The 18,644-nt window shown below is 38.6% G+C and overlaps 1 protein-coding gene across 3 annotated transcripts in view; it reads left to right on the forward strand.

Annotated features, from left to right (window-relative positions):
* Positions 1–1,048: 1,048 nt before the first annotated feature.
* EDA (ectodysplasin A) overlaps positions 1,049–18,644 on the forward strand; it is a 389,197-nt gene continuing 371,601 nt past the window's right edge. For 2 of the 3 annotated variants that reach the window (XM_032620956.1, XM_032620957.1), the window contains exon 1: positions 1,049–1,633. In XM_032620956.1, coding sequence (XP_032476847.1) covers positions 1,238–1,633 — 396 coding nt within the window. In that variant the 5' untranslated portion in view covers positions 1,049–1,237. Of the gene's footprint in view, positions 1,634–1,816; positions 2,309–18,644 lie in introns of those variants that run through there. The other variant, XM_032620958.1, reaches the window with a different exon arrangement.

Genomic DNA, 18,644 nt, shown 5'->3' on the forward strand with positions numbered 1-18,644 from the left:
AGGGACTACTCCAGGGAGAGGAGGAGAGGGGTGGAGAGGCTAGAACAGTTGCCTGCAAATAGAGATGCCAATACTGTCTGGCCATTCTGTGGACCACCCATGTAAAAATCCACCTTATTCTGGCCCTCAGTTTCCCCATTTGCTCATTGAAGGCACTTGTTCTCCACTCAAAATTCCTGCTGCGGTGGAAGAAGAAAACTACACTGGCTGTAGATTCTCTCGTACAGCAATTTCTACATGTAAAGGGATCAATACTTTGAACTAATTAATATACCAAGAAATCCTAGGGGACTGTTTTATCCTGCGTGAGGCAGCATCACTTCAGTTCCACCTGGCACAGATGGACTTCTTCGTCACTTAGATTGAGGCCCCAGACTCACTCCAGGAGTGGGGCTGTCTCAGTCCCACCTCATTCTCACTCCCTTTGGCTCTCAGGCTACTGGGTCTCCTTTTCTTTTGGCGCGCCATTGGATTGCAAACCCAGTAGGCATGGTTTCATTCCAAACCCAAAACTGTTTTAATTAGTTTAACGTCTGTTAAACGCTTTGAAGATTGAAAGCAACAGATAAGTACTGGATGATGTTATGAACAACTGCAGTTAATTGCAAACATTTCTATTAATACTAGTTTCCGCCTCCTTTTCTTTGCTCTACTTTCCTTCCCAGGTTCCCCAATTCTTCTCAGCCTCCCGCTCCTTCCCTCCTCTTCCCCCCCTTCCCCGCCCCCGACCCCGTACTGGCGCTCAAGGGTTAAATTGGGGCGGAGTCCAGGGATGAACGACAGCCGCAGTCACCAACTGGAACGGGGTGAGCGAGAAGAGCTGGGTGGGGCCACGGGGCAGAGGCGAACCCACACGCCCCCAGACCCCGCCCCGCAGCTGAAGGCCCCGGGTGGAACGGCATGGGGCGGGGCGCCAAGGCTTGGCGGGCTCGGTGGTTGGGCGTCCCGGCAGCCGCTTGAGGCACGGGGCGGGGTCGGCCGGGGCCTCCTCCCTCATTCCCTCCGCGGGGCCGAGCCGCCCGTCTCTCCCGCCCCTCCTCCTCCCTTTTCCACCCCTCGGAGTGGAGCTGCACTTGCGGCTGCTCCCTGCTCGGTCCCGCCCAGCCTCCGTCGCGCAGGAACGGGTCCCTGCAGTCCCCAGCCGATGGCAGGACAGTAGCCGCTTGTCAGGGGTCGCGAAGGACTGAGCCAGACGCGGCGGCTCCCGGGCCTCAGACAGTGGGTGTCTCCGGAGGCCATGGGCTACCCCGAGGTGGAGCGCAGGGAACTCCAGCCCGCGGCAGCGCCGAGGGAGCGCGGGAGCCAGGGCTGCGGTTGTCGCGGGGCCCCTGCCCGGGCTGGCGAAGGGAACAGCTGCCGGCTCTTCCTGGGTTTTTTTGGCCTCTCGCTGGCCCTCCACCTGCTGACGTTGTGCTGCTACCTAGAGTTGCGCTCCGAGTTGCGGCGGGAGCGGGGAGCCGAGTCCAGCCTTGGCGGTCCCGGTAACCTCGGCGCCTCGGGCACCCTGAGCAGCCCCGGTGGCCTCGACCCCGACGGTTCCATCACCCGCCACTTCGGGCAGCCATCCCCGCAGCAGCAGCTGCTGGAACGGGGAGAAGCTACGCTCCCCCCAGACGCCCAGGACAGGCACCAGGTGAGTCACTCTGGAGGGGCAGGGCCCCCTCCCCATGTGCGCAGGGCGGGGGCCCGGGGAGGACTTTGCCACCTCGAGCCGAGTTCGACGGCGGGATCGGGGAGGGGGCGGACGAGCTGGGGAGAGGTCGCCCCGGGGCAGGTTGTCCTCGGCCCCTGGCCCAGCTCACCCTGACTCTCTCAGGACCTCCGGACTTGGGAACTCTGGCCGGCGCCCGCCGCCCCCAGCTCCGGCTGCCTCGGGAAAAGTTGGCGGCGCTCCCGGCCGGGCCGCGGCGCGAAGGTGCGGGCGCTGCCCCCCCGGCTGACTAACGGCAGCAGCCTGGCCCTTCTGCTCCCGGTGAGATTCTGCGCCCGCGGTGCTTGTTTTTTCGTGTCCAGAGCTGATGGCAGCACTAGCAGGCTCTCTTTTGGAGTTGGAGCTGTAAACAGTTGTAATAACTGCTCCACGCCCGTTGAAACAACTTTGAACCGTGTCTTCTGCGCCGGGGTGCTGGTGCACTGACCAGATCGTGGGCTTGTTCACACTTACCTGCAATTTGAGACGGATTGTCCTCGGTGTTCTAGTGAGGATCAGCGCCCCTGAGGAATTCTGGTAGAAATATGCCGTCTTGCTAGACAACTTCTGAAACAGCAGTTTAAAAAATCTTTGGAATAAAACTCACCCTTTGCATGCCGGTTCTGACTCTTTTTGGGGGGAGTGGGGTGGGGAGGGTTGGTGTGAAGTGTCTTCACTCCTGCTTGCTTGTGAGCAGGAATCTACTGATGGAATAATGACTCAAGAATAGTCTCCCAGTTTTTTTGTTTGTTTGTTTTGGTTTGTTTTTTGTTTCTTTTGTTTTTTAATACAATCTTTATGGTGTTTGTGCCCTGGTTAGCAAACTGTTAGCCTTGGTGTTTGTTTTCTACTTTTTCTAGCTCTTTATTTAAGGAAATTTAGCGCCCTAAAACTAAGTATTCTCTTGTTCGCCATTATTTTGTTTCACGTAAAACTTAAGAGAAGCAGCCAAGGATCCTTTTGAGGTGGTTAAAGAATAACAGTCAATTTGTTCCTCTTGGGGAAGAGGGCAAGTTGTACAAATAAGTTCCTTGAGGTGAGTGACCCAGGCCTTCTATATTTATTACCACATCCAGAGTCATTGTCATACTCTGTAAACATTATTAGTGCTACTTTGACCACCCATCCAAAGTTGGTGTCACATTCATGATAATGCTTTAATATTAGGGCGGACACAGTTTCTACATTTTGCGTTGGAAGGTTGTCCTGAGCCTTAAAATGTTTTGCTAGCACACTTCAACTTATATAACAGCTTATCAAAGAAGAGAATCAGTAGACATGCTTCTCATACTTGAAACTTTAAACACAGTAGCTAAATGATAATTAACTAGGATTCTGGTTCCCTTTATCTATCCACCTCCCAACAACAAACCCTCACCCCTGCCCCACGACTATGCCCAGTAGAAATACTTAGCAGCTGAACATTGGTTTTCTGTGAAAAGATGAAGGAATTGAACTTCCTTAGTCAAATGGTGGCAAGGCCTTTTGGCATTCAGAATGGACAGACCCCTGTTTGTAGGCTGAGGATTAGTAGAACAGCTGTATTCTGGGGCTCCTGTGATGGTGTAGGATTCTCATAGGGTCTGTAATGGCATTTAGTTGCCTTTGCGTGGTGCTTCAAATAGTTCTGTCTAGGTTTAAATACAGCGCCTTATCTTCTGTCCTTTAGTTTTTCCGTTTTAATCTTTTGGAGAAGTAATAACAAGCACACAAGCACACAAACACAGTCAGAGTTTTTTAGAGTTATGAGGGGCCATGAATCCATTTGATCATTCCCCTTGGAGAGCACATAGTTCCTATGGGGGAAATGACTTGTCCAAGGTCATACAACTCTGATCAAAATTAGAATGGAAGTTGGTCTCTTTACTCCCAGTTCAGTGCCCATTCCCCTATAATATACTACTTCCTGGAGCCTTTTGTCTGGTAGCTGGGTAGAGCTATGGAATTTTTGCAAAGGAGAGGGCTCCGATCTGCATCATTTTCTTCTTCTCTACCTACATTTTGGCCAGACTATGTTTAACCATGTATTCCTTATTCTTCCTGAACTTCACTTTCAGGAGAATTAGAGTATGCTTTGAAGGAATTTTAGCCCAGATTCAACATAAGTTTTCTTGAGGGTGTTAGTTTTAGTATACCAAGAAAAGAAAAAAAAAAAAAGGAAACATTGATTGACTATTAAATTAGTATGGCTACATCTTGGGTAAAATTTCCAGTGCCCTGGTGCACCCTCTGCTGGCTTTGCAAGGACATTTAATTGCAGTATTGCTGACAGTCAAGATTCTAAGTTGTGCTGACAGAATCTGATTCATAAATAAGGAAGTAAACAGCCTGTGGGATTTGGCCACGTAGGTCATATTTTTATATTTTAGTTTTCAACACAAACAGCTGCTGTTACAGCAGCTCTTAGATGGAGAGGAAAAAAGATAAAAATGTACACCCTTCAATGAGCAGAACATTCAGGTTTCTCACCAGTTTATCTGCAAGGAGTGAAGGCAAACTGATGAGAATAAATTGCAGGAAGATCTCATGAGACAAAGTGGGCAGAATAGTCAGAGGCACTTCATTGTATAAGGTCATGCAAACCTATTCATGCTTATGAGATGATGGGCTCAGTTATGATTCAAGAAAGGGATCTAGAAGTCACTGAAGATGTATGTATGTCATCCCTCAATTTAAAAACTTTAAAAACAGAATACAGAAGGAAATTAGGGCAGTCAGGATGCATAGCAGAGAGATCAGCAAAGTTCTCCTAGGGAGTTATTAGAACAGCCTTCCCAGTGGGGGCACAGTTGCTCATGATAAAAAATGAAAGGGTCACTTTGGACCTTCTGGAATCATACCTGTCTCCTTCAGCTGGAGTAGCTGAGTATCTGTAGGTTTATCTGGATACTCATTGGAGATGATCTCAGGAGCTAAATACATCTCATCAGTCTCTGAGTTAGACAATACACAATATTATTGTTAGGGTAAAAAAGATTAAAATAAAAATCACTGTTTATCTGTCTATGAAGAAGTTGGCCCAGTTGTGATTTTGGTGAGAATATGGTGGGCATTATCAGGAAGGGTGTTGAAAACAATGATGAAACAAAACTCTTATCTTTTCCATATAAAAGACCAAAAGTGGATTTGCATTCACAATCATGTAGGTAATTCTGGTGGCTGCTCATCAAGAAAAACTTAACAGCTGATACAAATCCCCAGAAAACAAATTGATCAAAAGGTTGGAGGGACTTTCTAGTTGTTTTTTCACTCTGGAGAGATAGGTTGAGAGAAGGTGATGATCAAAGTCTACTAAACCATGAGAGAGATGAGTAAGGTTAATAGACTGGTGTAATTTAACAATCTAGTTCAATAAATAGAAAGCCTGCTATGAGTCAGCCACTATATTAAGTATTAGATATCTTTTAATGCTTGAAAGATTATTTTGTGGGGGAGGCAAATAAAGGTAGTGTCTCATTCAGATGATTTCCCCAAGAGATACTGTAACTGAAACTCTTAAGGTTTAAGTGTTTAGAAAAATATGTTTGTGTAACTTATAAGGGTTTATTGGGGACTGTTAGCAATATTTGGAATATGTCTCTAATTATTTGAGGTGATGTCATAGAAGTCAACGTTAACTTTGCACAAAACATCTCTGGTTTAACTAGATAGGACATTAGTATATCTAGATTTGATGTTAATTATTAAGGCCTGTTGATCAAGAAAATGACTGGGAATCGCTAAATCCAAGAATTTTTTAGGGGAGTGGGATCCAGATAAGATCATTTTCTATAGGTTTAAATCTAGATTTTTTCAGTGTGACATTCAAGGCTTTTGATCAACTGGCTGCATTATACCTATCCCATTTTCTCTCTTACCGATTCTACTCCTGCAACCCACCCACCATATCCTGACTTGGAATCATTCTCCAGTTATTGCTGTTACTGTGTTTAATAAAACTTGTGTCTTTATATTAGGGGTCCTTGGAAATCTGCCTTCCTTTTTGTCTTTTTCCACAATACGTGGTACACAGTGCTGTTTATAGTTAGGGTACTTAAACACTTGTTGGCTTGAATTATTATTTGGGGCCTTTAGAGATGTTCATGTAAAACAAAGACATTTGTAACATGCCTGTTTTCCTCAGGCCTTGCTAAGCCTGTGAATTGTTAACTGTGCTTAGGTGAGTAGATAGTTCCACTGGCAATGTCTCACTGGTTTCTAGAATCATTAGATAGTAAAATGGAGAAAAACCTTAACTACATTACCTCTATGATGGTGCAAAGAGTTTTTTGTAATGTATTATTTGATGTTTTGTTTTATTTGCATGTAGGTCTCATCTTTCTTTCTCTCTTAGATCTTGTGAAAAATAACTTGTAGTTTATCTGTGATTACGTTATAGAGAAGATCTCTTTATACTAGAGAACTTCTGAAGCCCTTTAATCCCCAAGAACATGACCAAGAGAAACCACTTGCGTTGCCTGCAGGGTGACCCTCATAGAGGACCAGTTTTATCTGACTAGTCTATAAATACCCATCACTTAGCTCTTCATTTCTTTTCCCCACACTTTTCTATTGAAGTGTAACATACATACAGAAAAGGTCACAAATCATAATTGTACAACTGGATGAATTATTGTAAAGTGAATATAGTAATGTTACCAGAACTCAGGTCAAGAAATAGAAATAGCATCTCAAAACCCCCACCATATCACTATACCATCCTCCTCCAAAGTGAATGACTGACCTGATGTCTAACATGATAGATTAGTTTTGCCCATTTTGAACTTGATATAAATGAAATCAAATAGTATGTATTTTGGGGGGGAGCTTTTTTTTTTTGCTCGATGTTATGTTTTTTGATATCCATGATGTTGCATGCAGCTGTAGTTTTTTATTTGTATTTTTGTATATTATTCCCTTGTTTGAATATACCACAGTTTATTCATTCTACTGATAATGAATATTTGGATTGTTTATTGTTTGGGGTTATTATAAATAACAGTACTATGAATATTATTATACATGTCTTTTGGTTATGTGTACTTGAATTTCTGTTGGGTATATACCTAGGATTGGAATTTCTGGGTCATAGGGAATGCATATTTTCAAATTTATGGATAATGACAACTTTTCTCAGTGATTGAACCAATTTATATTCCCACTGGCAATGTATGAGAATTCTAGTTGTTCTACATCCTTGATAATACTTGTTATTATCACTCGTTAAATTATAGCCATTCTGGTGGGTGGGTTTGTAGTAATATCACATTGTGATTTTAACTGGCATTTCTCAGAAGACTAATGCAGTTGTACTTCTTTTCATATGTTTATTATCTATTTGGTTATCTTCTTTTGTGAAGTGCCTATACAAGTCTTTTGCACATTTTTATTGGGTTGTTCATTCTTTTCTTAAAGATTTGTAGGAATTTTTTATGTACTCTGGCTATGAACCACTTTTGAATTTTTTGGTTGCAAACCCTTCCCAAATCTCTTTATAGTATCCATTGATGAACAGAAGTTTTAAATTTTAATGTGTCTAGTTTTTCAGTATTTTCCTTTATGGCTAGGGTTTTTTGTGTTCCATTTAAGAAGTATTTTCCTACCTTGAGAGCATTTAGATATTCTCCCATATTATCATCTAGAAGCTTTATGCTTTTGCCATTCATTTAGATCTGCAGTCCACCTGAAATTGATTTTTGTGTATGATGAGATACAGGGACCAAGTTTTGTCTTTTCCATATAGGGAATATTCATATATTGAATATCCATATATTCAACCCAGTGCCATTTATTATAGGGAATGTCTTTTCCTCCCCATTTCTCTATTGTGTCACCTTTGTCATAAACCAAGTGTCTACATATGTGTCAGATTGTTTCTGAATTGTTCTGTTCTATTAGTCTATTTTAAAAATAAATTTATTTATTTATTTTTGGCTGCGTTTGGGGCTTTGTTGCTGCACGTGGGCTTTCTGTAGTTGCGGCGAGTGTGCTTCTCATTGTGGTGGCTTCTCTTGTTGCAGAGCACAGACTCTAGACACACAGGCTTTAGTAGTTGTGGAATGCGGGCTCAGTAGTTGTGGCTCACAAGCTCTAGAGTGAAGGCTTAGTAGTTGTGGCACATGGGCTTAGTTGCTCCGCAATATGTGGGATCTTCTCAGACCAGGGATCAAACCCATGTCCCCTGCATTGGCAGGCGGATTCTTAACCACTGTGCCACCAGGGAAGTCCCCTATGAGTTTATTTGTCATTGCACAAATACCATAGTCTTAATCATTGGACTTTATAATAAGCTCTTGATAGCCTTCTACCTTGTTCCTCTTCTTTAAAAGTATCTTGGATGTTCTTGGCCCTTTGCCTTTCTGTATCTGTTTCAGAATCAGCTAGTCACATCTGACCAAAAAAAAAAAAATGTAATTCTTAAGAGAATAACATCAGCAAGATGGTGGATTAGGAAGTCCTGGACCATCCTTTCCCCCACAAACACACCAATTCAGCAACAATTCATGGACAAATTCCCTTTGTGAGAAATCCAGGAACTAACTGAAAGGCTCCTGTACCCAGGGAAAATATGAAACCGGACACACTGAAGCCAGTAGGGAGATTTGAGACAGCCTCTCACCAGAGTCCCTGCCACCACCACAGCACCATATGATAAGGAAGAGAGCCCCTAGCTTCCAGCTTCTCCTAAGGAGGGAAGGGATTGATTCACACATCTAGCACCCCAAGTTTTCTGAGGAATGGTTTCTGTCCTGCCAGTCTTAGAAATCTGATGGATCTCCCTAGGGGAGAACAGAGATGGTGGTTTGGGCTTGTAGACACCATAGATCTTTCCTCCTGCTGAGCACAGAGCAAGAAGACAAAAAATCCTAGCTCTCAACATTCCGCTGGGGAAGGAAAGAGTTTATCTGTGCATCTAGTGCTCCAACTTCTTCCGGGCTGCCCAGAGAACTGGCATCTGACTTGCCAGTCTAGGAGCTTTAAGTGATCCAGCACATTCTAGCCTCCTGGGGGAGAACAAGACAATGGTTGGGGCTGGTAGATACCATATATCCTCCCCCCTGCTCAGTATAGAGGGAGTGGATGAAACATTCCAGCTTTCAGCTTATTCCTGGAGATGGAAGAGTAGATCTGTGCATTCAGTGCCAAAACTTCTCTGGGACTGCCCAAAGAACTGGCATCTGTCTTGCCAGGCTTGGAGCTCTGATGCATCCAGCACAGTCCAGCCATGTGGAAGAGAATGGAAATGGCATTTTGGACTGGTAAATGCCATAGCTCCCCCTCTTCAGCACAGATTGAGTAGAAAGAAACCAAAGCTTCTTGCTTCTCCCTGGGGAGGGAAAGAGTTGTTAGAGGCCCTCAGAATCTCTGACTAGGCTAACTCTCCAGTGCAAGGCTAGTCAGTCCATGAAGACTGGGAGAGGTACTTGCTTTGTGTAATATGCAGACACCAACATAGAGAGTAAAGGAAGATGAAAAATCAGCAAAGAAGTTCCAAATAAAGGAACACATTAAGTCTCCAGAAATTGACCCTAATGAAACAGTTATGAGATTTATCTGACAGAGAATTCAAAGTAAGTGTTATAAAGATGCTCACCAAGATCAATAGAACGATGCATGAACGAAGTGAGAATTTCAACAAAGATATAGAAAATATTTGAAAACTGCCAAACAGAAATCATGGAGCTAAAGAGCACTAATCGAACTGAAAAACTCATGAGAGGGATACAACAGCAGACTAGATAAAGCAAGACAAAGTATCAGTGAACTAATGTCACTGGAAATAATTCAGTCAGAGGAACAGAAAGAAAAAAGAATGAAAAAGAGTGAAAAAGCTTAAGGGACACCATCAAGTGGACCAATAGGGGCAGTAGGGGAATCTCAAAAGGAGAAGAGAGGGAAAACTAGAAAGCTTATTCAAAAAAATTAATGCCTGGAAACAATCTAAATCTTGAGAAGGAAATGGACAACCAGATTGAAGAAGCCTAAAGGACACTGCTAAATAAATAAACCCAGACAAGTCCACACTAAGACATATTATAATTAAATTGTCAAAAGTTAAAGACAAAGAGAAAATCTGAAACTAGCCAGAGAAAAGGAACTTTTCATATACAAGGGAACCCCCAAAAGACTATCAGCAAATTTTTCAGTAGAAACCTTGCAGGCCAGAAGGGAGTGGGGTGATATATCAAAGTGCTGATGGGGAAAAAAAAAAGCCCTGCCAACCAAGAATACTATACCTGTCAAAAGTAAGGACAGATAAAGATATTCCCAGACAAATAAAAGTTGAGGAAGTTCATCACCTCTAGACCTGCCTTACATGAAATGCTAAAGGGAGTATATCAACTTGAGATGAAAGGATATTAAACAGCTACATGATAGTATAAGAAAGTATGAAACTTGTTGGTAAAGATGAATATATAGACACATACAGAATACTATATTACTGTAATGGTAGTGGATAAGTCACTTTTATTTCTAGCATAAAAGTTAAATGACAAAAGTATTAAAAGTAACTATAAAAATATGTTAAAAGACACAATATAAATAGATGTAAAATGTGGGAAAAATAACACTGTGTATGGGGAAGAAGCCAGAATGTAGAGTTTTTGTATACAATTTAACTTGAGTTCTTATCAGATTAAAATAGACTGTTACAAGATATTTTAAATCCCAAGGTAACCACAAAAAATACCTATAGAAGTTACAAAAAAGAAAAAGAATCAAATCTTATCAATACAAAAAAATCAACAAAACAAAAAGAAAGACAGCAAGAGAGGAAATACAGTCAAAAGACTCTCAAGACTAACAGGAAACAACAAAATGGCAATAGTAAATCCTTCCCTATCAATAATTACTTTAAATGTAAATAGATAAATCTCCCTCAGTCAAAGACATAGAATGGCTAAAAAGATAAAAGCAAGACCCAACTATATACTTTCTACAAGAAACTCACTTTAGATTTAAGGACACAGATAGGCTGAAAGTGAAAGAATGGAAAAAGATAGTCTATGCAAATGGTAACTAAAAGAGAGCAGGGGTGGCTATACTTAATATCAGACAAAATAGACTTTAAGTCAAAAACTCATATGAGACAAAGGACATTATATAATCATAAAAGGGTCAATCCAACAGGAAGATATAACAATTATAAATATATATGCACTAATATCAAAGAACCTAAATATATAAAACAAACGTTGACAGAATCAAAGGGAGAAATAGACAGTAATACAATTATATGGGAGACTTCAATACCCCCCTTTCAGTAATGGATAGACCATCTACACAAAGGAACAATAAGGAAACAGAGTACTTCAACAACAGTATAGAGTGAATGGACCTAACAAAAAGATACAGAACATTCCATCCAACAGCAGCACAATGCACATCCTATGCAAGCATACATATCTTTCTCCAGGAAAGATAACATGTTAGATCACAAAACAGCTCTTCACAAATTTAGAAAGATTAAAATCACACCAGGTGTCTTTTCTGAACACAGTGGAATGAAACTAGAAATCAACAGCCAAAGGAAAACTGGAAAATTCACAAATATGTGGAAATTAAACACTACACTCTTTAACAACCATTGGGTCAAAGAAGAAATCAAAAAGGAAATTAGAAAATACCTTGAGACAAACAAAAACAAAAATACAATATACCAAAACTTACGGGATGCAGCAAAAGCAGTACCAAGAGGGAAGTTAATAGCAATAAATGTCTACATTTAAAAAGAAGAACAATCTCATATAAACAACCTAACTTTATACTTCAAGGAGCTAGGAAAAGAAGAACAATGTCCAAAGTTAGAAGAAGGTAGGAAATGACAAAGATTAGAGCAGAAATAAACAAAATAGAAGATAGAAAAATCAACAAAACTAAGAATTGGATTTTTGAGAAGATAAACAAAACTGATAAACCCTTAGCTAGATTAAATACAAAAAAAGAGGACTCAAAATCAGTAATGAAAGAAAAGACATTAAGACTGATGGCAAAGATATAAGGATCATAAGAGACTACCGTGAACAATTAATTGTATGTCAACAAATTTCTAGAAACATACAACATACCAAGACTAAATCAGGAAGAATTAGAAAGTCTGAACACACCTATAACTAGTATGGAGATTGAATTAGTAATCAAAAACCTCCCAACAAAGAAAATCACAGGACCAGATGGCTCCACTGGTGAATTCTAACAAACATATAAAGAAGAAATAGCACCAACATTTCTCAAACTCCTCCAAAAAAATCGAAGAGGAGGAGCACTTCCAAACTCCCTTTATGAGATCTACATTACCCTGATACCAAAGTAAGACAAACACACCAAAAGAAAAGAAAGCTACCAATATCCAGGCCAATATCCCTGATGAATATAGCTGTAGAAATCCTCAACAAAATACTAACAAACTGAATACAACAGCATATTAAAAGGATCATATTCTATGACCAAATGGGATTTATTCCTGGATATAAGGATGGTTCGACATATGAAAGTCAATTGATGTGATAAACTACATTAACTGAATAGATGCAGAAAAAGCATTTGACAAAATTCAACACTCTTTCATGATAAAAACTCTCGACAAACCAGAAATAATAAGAAAGTACCTCAACATAATAAAGGCTATATAGGAAAAGCCCACAGGTAACATCATACTCAATGGTGAAAAACTGAAAGCTCTTTTTCTAAGATGAGGAACAAGGCAAGGATGCCACTCTCATCTGTTCTATTCACCAATATATAGAACAGATATAGTAGAAGTTGTTGCTTGAGCAATTAAGCAAGAAAAAGTAAAAGGCATCCAAATCAGAAAGGAAGAAGTTAAATTGTCCCTGTTTGCAGATGACACGGACTGATAAACAAATTCAGTAAGGTTGCAGGATACAAAATCAACGTACAAAAGTCACTTGCATTTCTATATACTAACAATAAACTATCTGAAAAGGAATTAGGAAAACAATCCCATTTATAATAGCATGAAGAAGAATATCATATGTAGGAATAAACTTAACTAAGGAGGCAAAAGACATATATTGAAAACTACAAAACATTGATGAAAGAAATTAAAGAAGATACAAACAAATGGAAAGACATTCCATGTTCATGAATTGGAAGAATTAATATAGTTCAAATGCCCATACTACCCAAAGCAATGTACATATTCAGTGAAATCCCTATCAAAGTTCCAATGGCATTTTTCAAAGAAATAGAACAAACAATTCTAAAATTTGTATGGAACCACAGAAAACCCCAAATATCTGAAGCAATCTTGAGAAAGAGTAACAAAGCAGGAGGCATCCCACTCCTGATATCAAACTATATTACAAAGCTATGATAGTCAAAACAGTATGATGCTGGCATAAAGACAGGCATATAGACCAATTGAACAGAACAGGGAGCCTAGAAATAAATCCATACATATACAGTCAACTGATCTTTGAAAAGAGTGCCAAGAATACAGTGGGGAATAGTCTCTTCAACAAATAGTGTTGGAAAAACTAGATATTCACATGCAAAAGAATGAAATTGGAACCTTATTCACAAAAATCAACTCAAACTGAATTAAAAACTTAAGCATAAGACCTGAAGCTGTAAGACTCCTAGAAGAAAACAGCAGGGAAAGCCTCATACGATTGATCTTGGCAATGATTTCATGGGTATAACACCGAAAGCACAGGTGACAAAACCATACATAAACAAGTGGGGCTACATCAAGCTACAAAGCTTATGTACAGCAAAGGAAACAATCCACAGAGGGAAAAGGCAACCTATAGAATGGGAGAAAATATTTGCAAACCATATATCTGAGAAGGGGTTAATCTCCAAAATATATAAGGGACTCCTACAACTCAATAGCAAAAAACAAGTCTCAATAACTAGATTGAAAGATAGGATAAAGACTTGAATAGATTATTTCTCCAAAGAAGACATATAAATGTTCAACACATATATGAAAAAATGCTCAGCATCACTTATCATCAGGAAAATGCATATCAAAACCACACTGAGATATTACCTTACACCTGTCAGGATAACAATGATCAAAAAACAAAAACAAAAACAAAAGACATTGTTGGTAAGCATATGGAAAAATTGTAACCCTTGTATACTATTGGGGGGCATGTAAAGTGGTGCAGCCACTGTGTAAAACAGTATGGAGGTTCCTCAAAAAATTAAAAACAGAACTACCATGCAATTCAGAAATCTTAATTCTGGATGCTTATTCAAAAGCTTTGAAATCAGGATCTCAAAATGATATTTGCACTTCCATGTACATTGCAGCATTATTCACAATAGCTAAGATGTGGAAACAATAGAAATGTCCACTGATACATAAATGGATATAGAAAATGTGGTATATACATACAATAGAATACTATTCAGCATTAAAAATGAAGGAAATTCTACCACATGTGGCAACATGGATGAACCTTGAGGATGTTATGCTAAGTGAAATAAGGCAGAAACAGAAAGGCAAATACTGCATGATTCCACTTATATGAGGTATCTAAAGTAGTCAAGTTTATAGAATCAAAGAGTGGAATGGTGGTTCCTAGGGCTGGGGGTGGGGAGAGAAAATGTGGAGTTACTAATCAACAGGCATTAAATTTCACTTAAGCAATATAAGTTCTAGAGATCTGCTGTAGAACATATATATAGTCAACAATAATGTATTGTACACTTAAAATTTTGTTAAGAGGGTAGGTCGCCTGTTAAGTGTTCTAACCAGAGTAAAATAAAATTAAGGGAAAAAACCCTCCTGGGATTTTGTTTTGATTGGATTGAATCTAAAAATCAGTTTAGGGAGAACTTACATCTTTATAATATTGAATCTTCCAATCTGTGAATATGGTATATATCTCCATTCATTTAGGTCTTTAATTTTTCTTGGTAATATTTTATAGTTTTGTATGTAGAACTCTTGTACACCTTTCATTAGATTTATTCCAAGGTATTTGATATTTTTGAAGCCATTTAAAATGTTATCTGCAGTTGATGCTGTGATCCATTTCCTCAATCCATGTCTTGGTGGAAGAAAATTGTCTCACCCAAGGAGATGCTTCCTTCCAGGGCATCCCGCATCCAGTCAGTGCCTGATTAATGAGGAGGTATAAAGGCTTGCCCCTTCCTCCCCAAATCCAGAAACTTTTGAAGGGCCATACCAGCTCCAGAGCTACCTATGAATTTGGCTAGGGTCTTTTTGGGATTGCTTTTTTCCTCTTACACATATGTTGATCCCCAAAGCATTTCCTAATAAAAGTCATGCTTGATAATCTATGTCTCCCAGTCTGCTTCACAGGAAAACCAACCTGGGACCATATCATTTTGAAATCTCATTTTTAAATTGCTTCTGGCTGATGCTTAGAAATATAGCTTATATACTGACTTTGTATGCAGCATTGTGCTGAACCCTTTTTTTTTTTTTTTTGCGGTACGTGGGCCTCTCACTGTTGTGGTCTCTCCCGTTGAGGAGCACAGGCTCCGGATGCGCAGGCTCAGTGGCCATGGCTCATGGGCCCAGCCGTTCTGTGGCATGTGGGATCTTCCCAGACCAGGGCATGAGCCCGTGTCCCCTGCGTCGGCAGGCGGACTCTCAACCACTGCGCCACCAGGGAAGCCCTGAACTCATTTATTAATCCCAATAAATTATCTGTAGGTCTTGTGGATTTTCTACATACACTATCACACTGTTTGTGAAAAATGACAAGTTTTTTTATTTTTTCCTTTCCAATATGTATACTTAAACATGTTTTTCTTACCTTATTGCACTGTCTTGAACCTTCAGAACTGTGTTGAATAGAAATAGTAATAGCAGGCATCTTTGTCCCATTCCCAGTCTAAGAGGTAAAAGTGTTTAACATTTCACCTTTAGGTATAATGTTCGCTGTAGTTTTCTGTTTAAGTTTTTTTCTAGTTCTTTATCAATTTAAAAGTTCTTTTTTAGTCCTGGTTTACTGAGAGTTTTGTTTTAATCGTGAATGGATATAGCATTATATCATATGGTTTTCCTGCATCTATTGAGATAATTATATGATTTTTTCCCTTTACTCTTTTAATGTGGTGTTAAACCAACTTTGCACTTGTGGGATAAATCATACTTAGTCTTGATGTTTTATTTATTTAGGACTTTCAGTTTATTTTATAATTAACTCAGGTTGTCATATTTCTTCTCATATACAAAATGCAAAGCCTAGAAATTAAGGCTTTGACATTCATATAGAATCACCTGTAATAATCCTGTTTGTTTAAAGAATATCCATTTGCAAACATTTACAGTGGGTGACAGTCTACATTATGTCCTATTTTTCGCTACATTCAGCACTTTAGGTCCATTCTAAGCATTGATATATAATATCATAATTCTGTTTGAAATGCATAGTTATTTCTTTTTCTTGATTTCATTTAGTTGTATATATTTCTGATCATCTGAATATTTATTTTCCTTATAAAACTATATCATCAACATAAAGAGATGCTTGAGATTGCCTCAGTATTCAAGTTTGCTTGTTTTTCTTTTTCCCAGCTTTTCTTCAGTTGTCCTAAATGTAATGTATTATTTATTTTATATATTGCTGAGTTGGTTTGCTAAAACTTCATTTAGGATCTTTGCATCTATATACATGATTGAGATTAACATGTAATTTTCCTTCCTCATCAGGTTTGGACAAGGTCAAAATGTTCTTGTAAAATTAGTTGAAAGTGTTTCTTTTTTATGTTTTGTCTGTACGAGTTTATGTAATATTAGTAATATTTCTTCCTCTAATGTACTGAAGCGTCTGGGCCTGGAATTTTTTGGGTGGAGGAAGGGGAGATTTTAAACTCTAGATTTGCTATCTTAATAAGACATAAGATTTTCAGATTTTCTGAATTTATTCAGTTTTGGTAAGTTTTGTGTTCTAGAAATTTATTTAGCAAAAATTTTGAATTTATTCACATAAAGAGTTTCATGATATCCTTGCTTATCTTTTGTTTAATTATGGTAAAATATACATAACATGAAACTTACCATTATAACCATTTTTAACTATACAGTTCAATGGTATAGAGTACGTTCATAATGTTGTGTACCCATCATTACTCTCTATTTTCAGAACTCTTTCAATCCTCCCAAACAGAAAATCCATACCCATTAAACAGTAAATTCCTATTTCCCCCTACCTGTGGCCACTGGTAGCCTCTATTCTACTTTGTCTCTTTGACTTTGCCCATCTTAGATACCTCATATAAGTGGAATCATACAATATTTCTTCTTTTGTGTCTGTGTTATTTCATCAATGTTGTAGTATGTATCAGAATTTTATTCCTTTTCAATGGCTGAATAATATTCCACTGTGTGTGTGTGTGTGTGTGTGTGTGTGTGTGTGTGTGTGTGTGTGTGTACACCATATTTTGTTTATCTGTTCATTTGTTGATGGACATTTTGGTTGTTTGTGTCTTTTGGCATTTGTGAATAATATTGCTATGAATATTGGTGTTCAAGTATATGTGTCCCTGCTTTTAGTTCTTTTGTGTGAAATTGGTGGATCATATGGTAATTCTGTTTAATTTTTTTGAAGAGCTGTCAAATTGTTTTCCACAGTGGCTGCACTATTTTATATTCCCACAAGCAATGCACAGTTTATTCCATACCCTACCAACATGTGTTCTAATTTCTCCACATCCTCACCAACACTTGTTGTTTTATATATTTCTGAAAATAACTATCCTAATAGGTGTGAAGTCTTTTCTCATTGTGGTTATCATTACCTGTTTTTAAAACTGTGTTTTAAAATAATTATAGATTCAGAGGACTCTTACAGTGGTGTTAGAAAGAGATCATGTGGATCCTTTAGCCAGTTTCCCCCTTTGGTTAAATCTAATGTAACTATAGTACAATATAAAAACCAGGAAATTTATGTAGATATAAAGTATGTGTATAGTTCTATCATTTTATCACATATAGATTTTTGTAGCCATCATTGCCAAATACAGAACTGTTTCAGCACTGCAGAGATATCCCTTGTGCTGTCCCTTCTATTCACATCTCCCACTCCCTATTATTTCTAACCCCTGACAACTAATCTCTTCTCCATCTCTATAATTTTGTCATTTTGAGAATATTATATAAATGGAATCATATAGTATGTTAACATTTTGAGGTTGGCTTTTTTTCACTCAGTATAATGCCCTTGAGATCCATGCAAGTTGATATGTGTATTGGTAGTTTGTGTACTATAGTATGTTTAATCCATTAACCTCTAATCTGTATGATCTGTAGTGTTTTCCCCTTTTCATTCCTGATATTGATTATTAGTGTATGCTCTCTTTTTTTCTTGGTTAGTCTTCCAGGAATTTATTGTTTTATTAGTTGATTCACACTATGGATTGTTTGATTTCTATTTCATTAATTTCTGCTATTATCTTTTAAATTTTCTTATTTCTACTTTCTTTGGCTTTAATTTGCTGGTTTAAAAAACTCATTAATTTCTTGAGAAGATGCCTACATCATTCTTCTTTTCTAATATATGCATTTTAGAATATAAATTTTTCTCTAAGCACAGTTGTAGCATGTCATATAAGTTTTGATATACTGTATTTTCATTATTCAGTACCAAAAATATTTTCTGATTTCCATTGTGGTTTCTTCTTTAGTCTTTTTAAGTTTACTTATTGATTTCCAAACATGGAAATCTTTTTGTTATTGATTTTCAGCTTAATTCCACTGTGGTTAGAGGACACCTCTGTATGATTTAAAGTATTTGCTATTCATGGGAACTTCATGGCCCAGTATATCATCAATTTTTATAAATGCTCTGTGTGTAGTTGAAAGAATATATGTCCTGTAGTGTCAAACATGTATCAAAATGTATCAAGCATTTGTCTACCTGTTCTATCAGTTGCTGAGATATTTGTGTTAAAAATCTCTCATGATATAAAAGTTGAGAAAACTCGTAAGAGTAGATGGAAGAGAATTTTCTGAGATTTAAAAAAA

Source organism: Phocoena sinus, chromosome X (assembly GCF_008692025.1).
Source record: "Phocoena sinus isolate mPhoSin1 chromosome X, mPhoSin1.pri, whole genome shotgun sequence".
NCBI classification, from domain to species: domain Eukaryota; kingdom Metazoa; phylum Chordata; class Mammalia; order Artiodactyla; family Phocoenidae; genus Phocoena; species Phocoena sinus.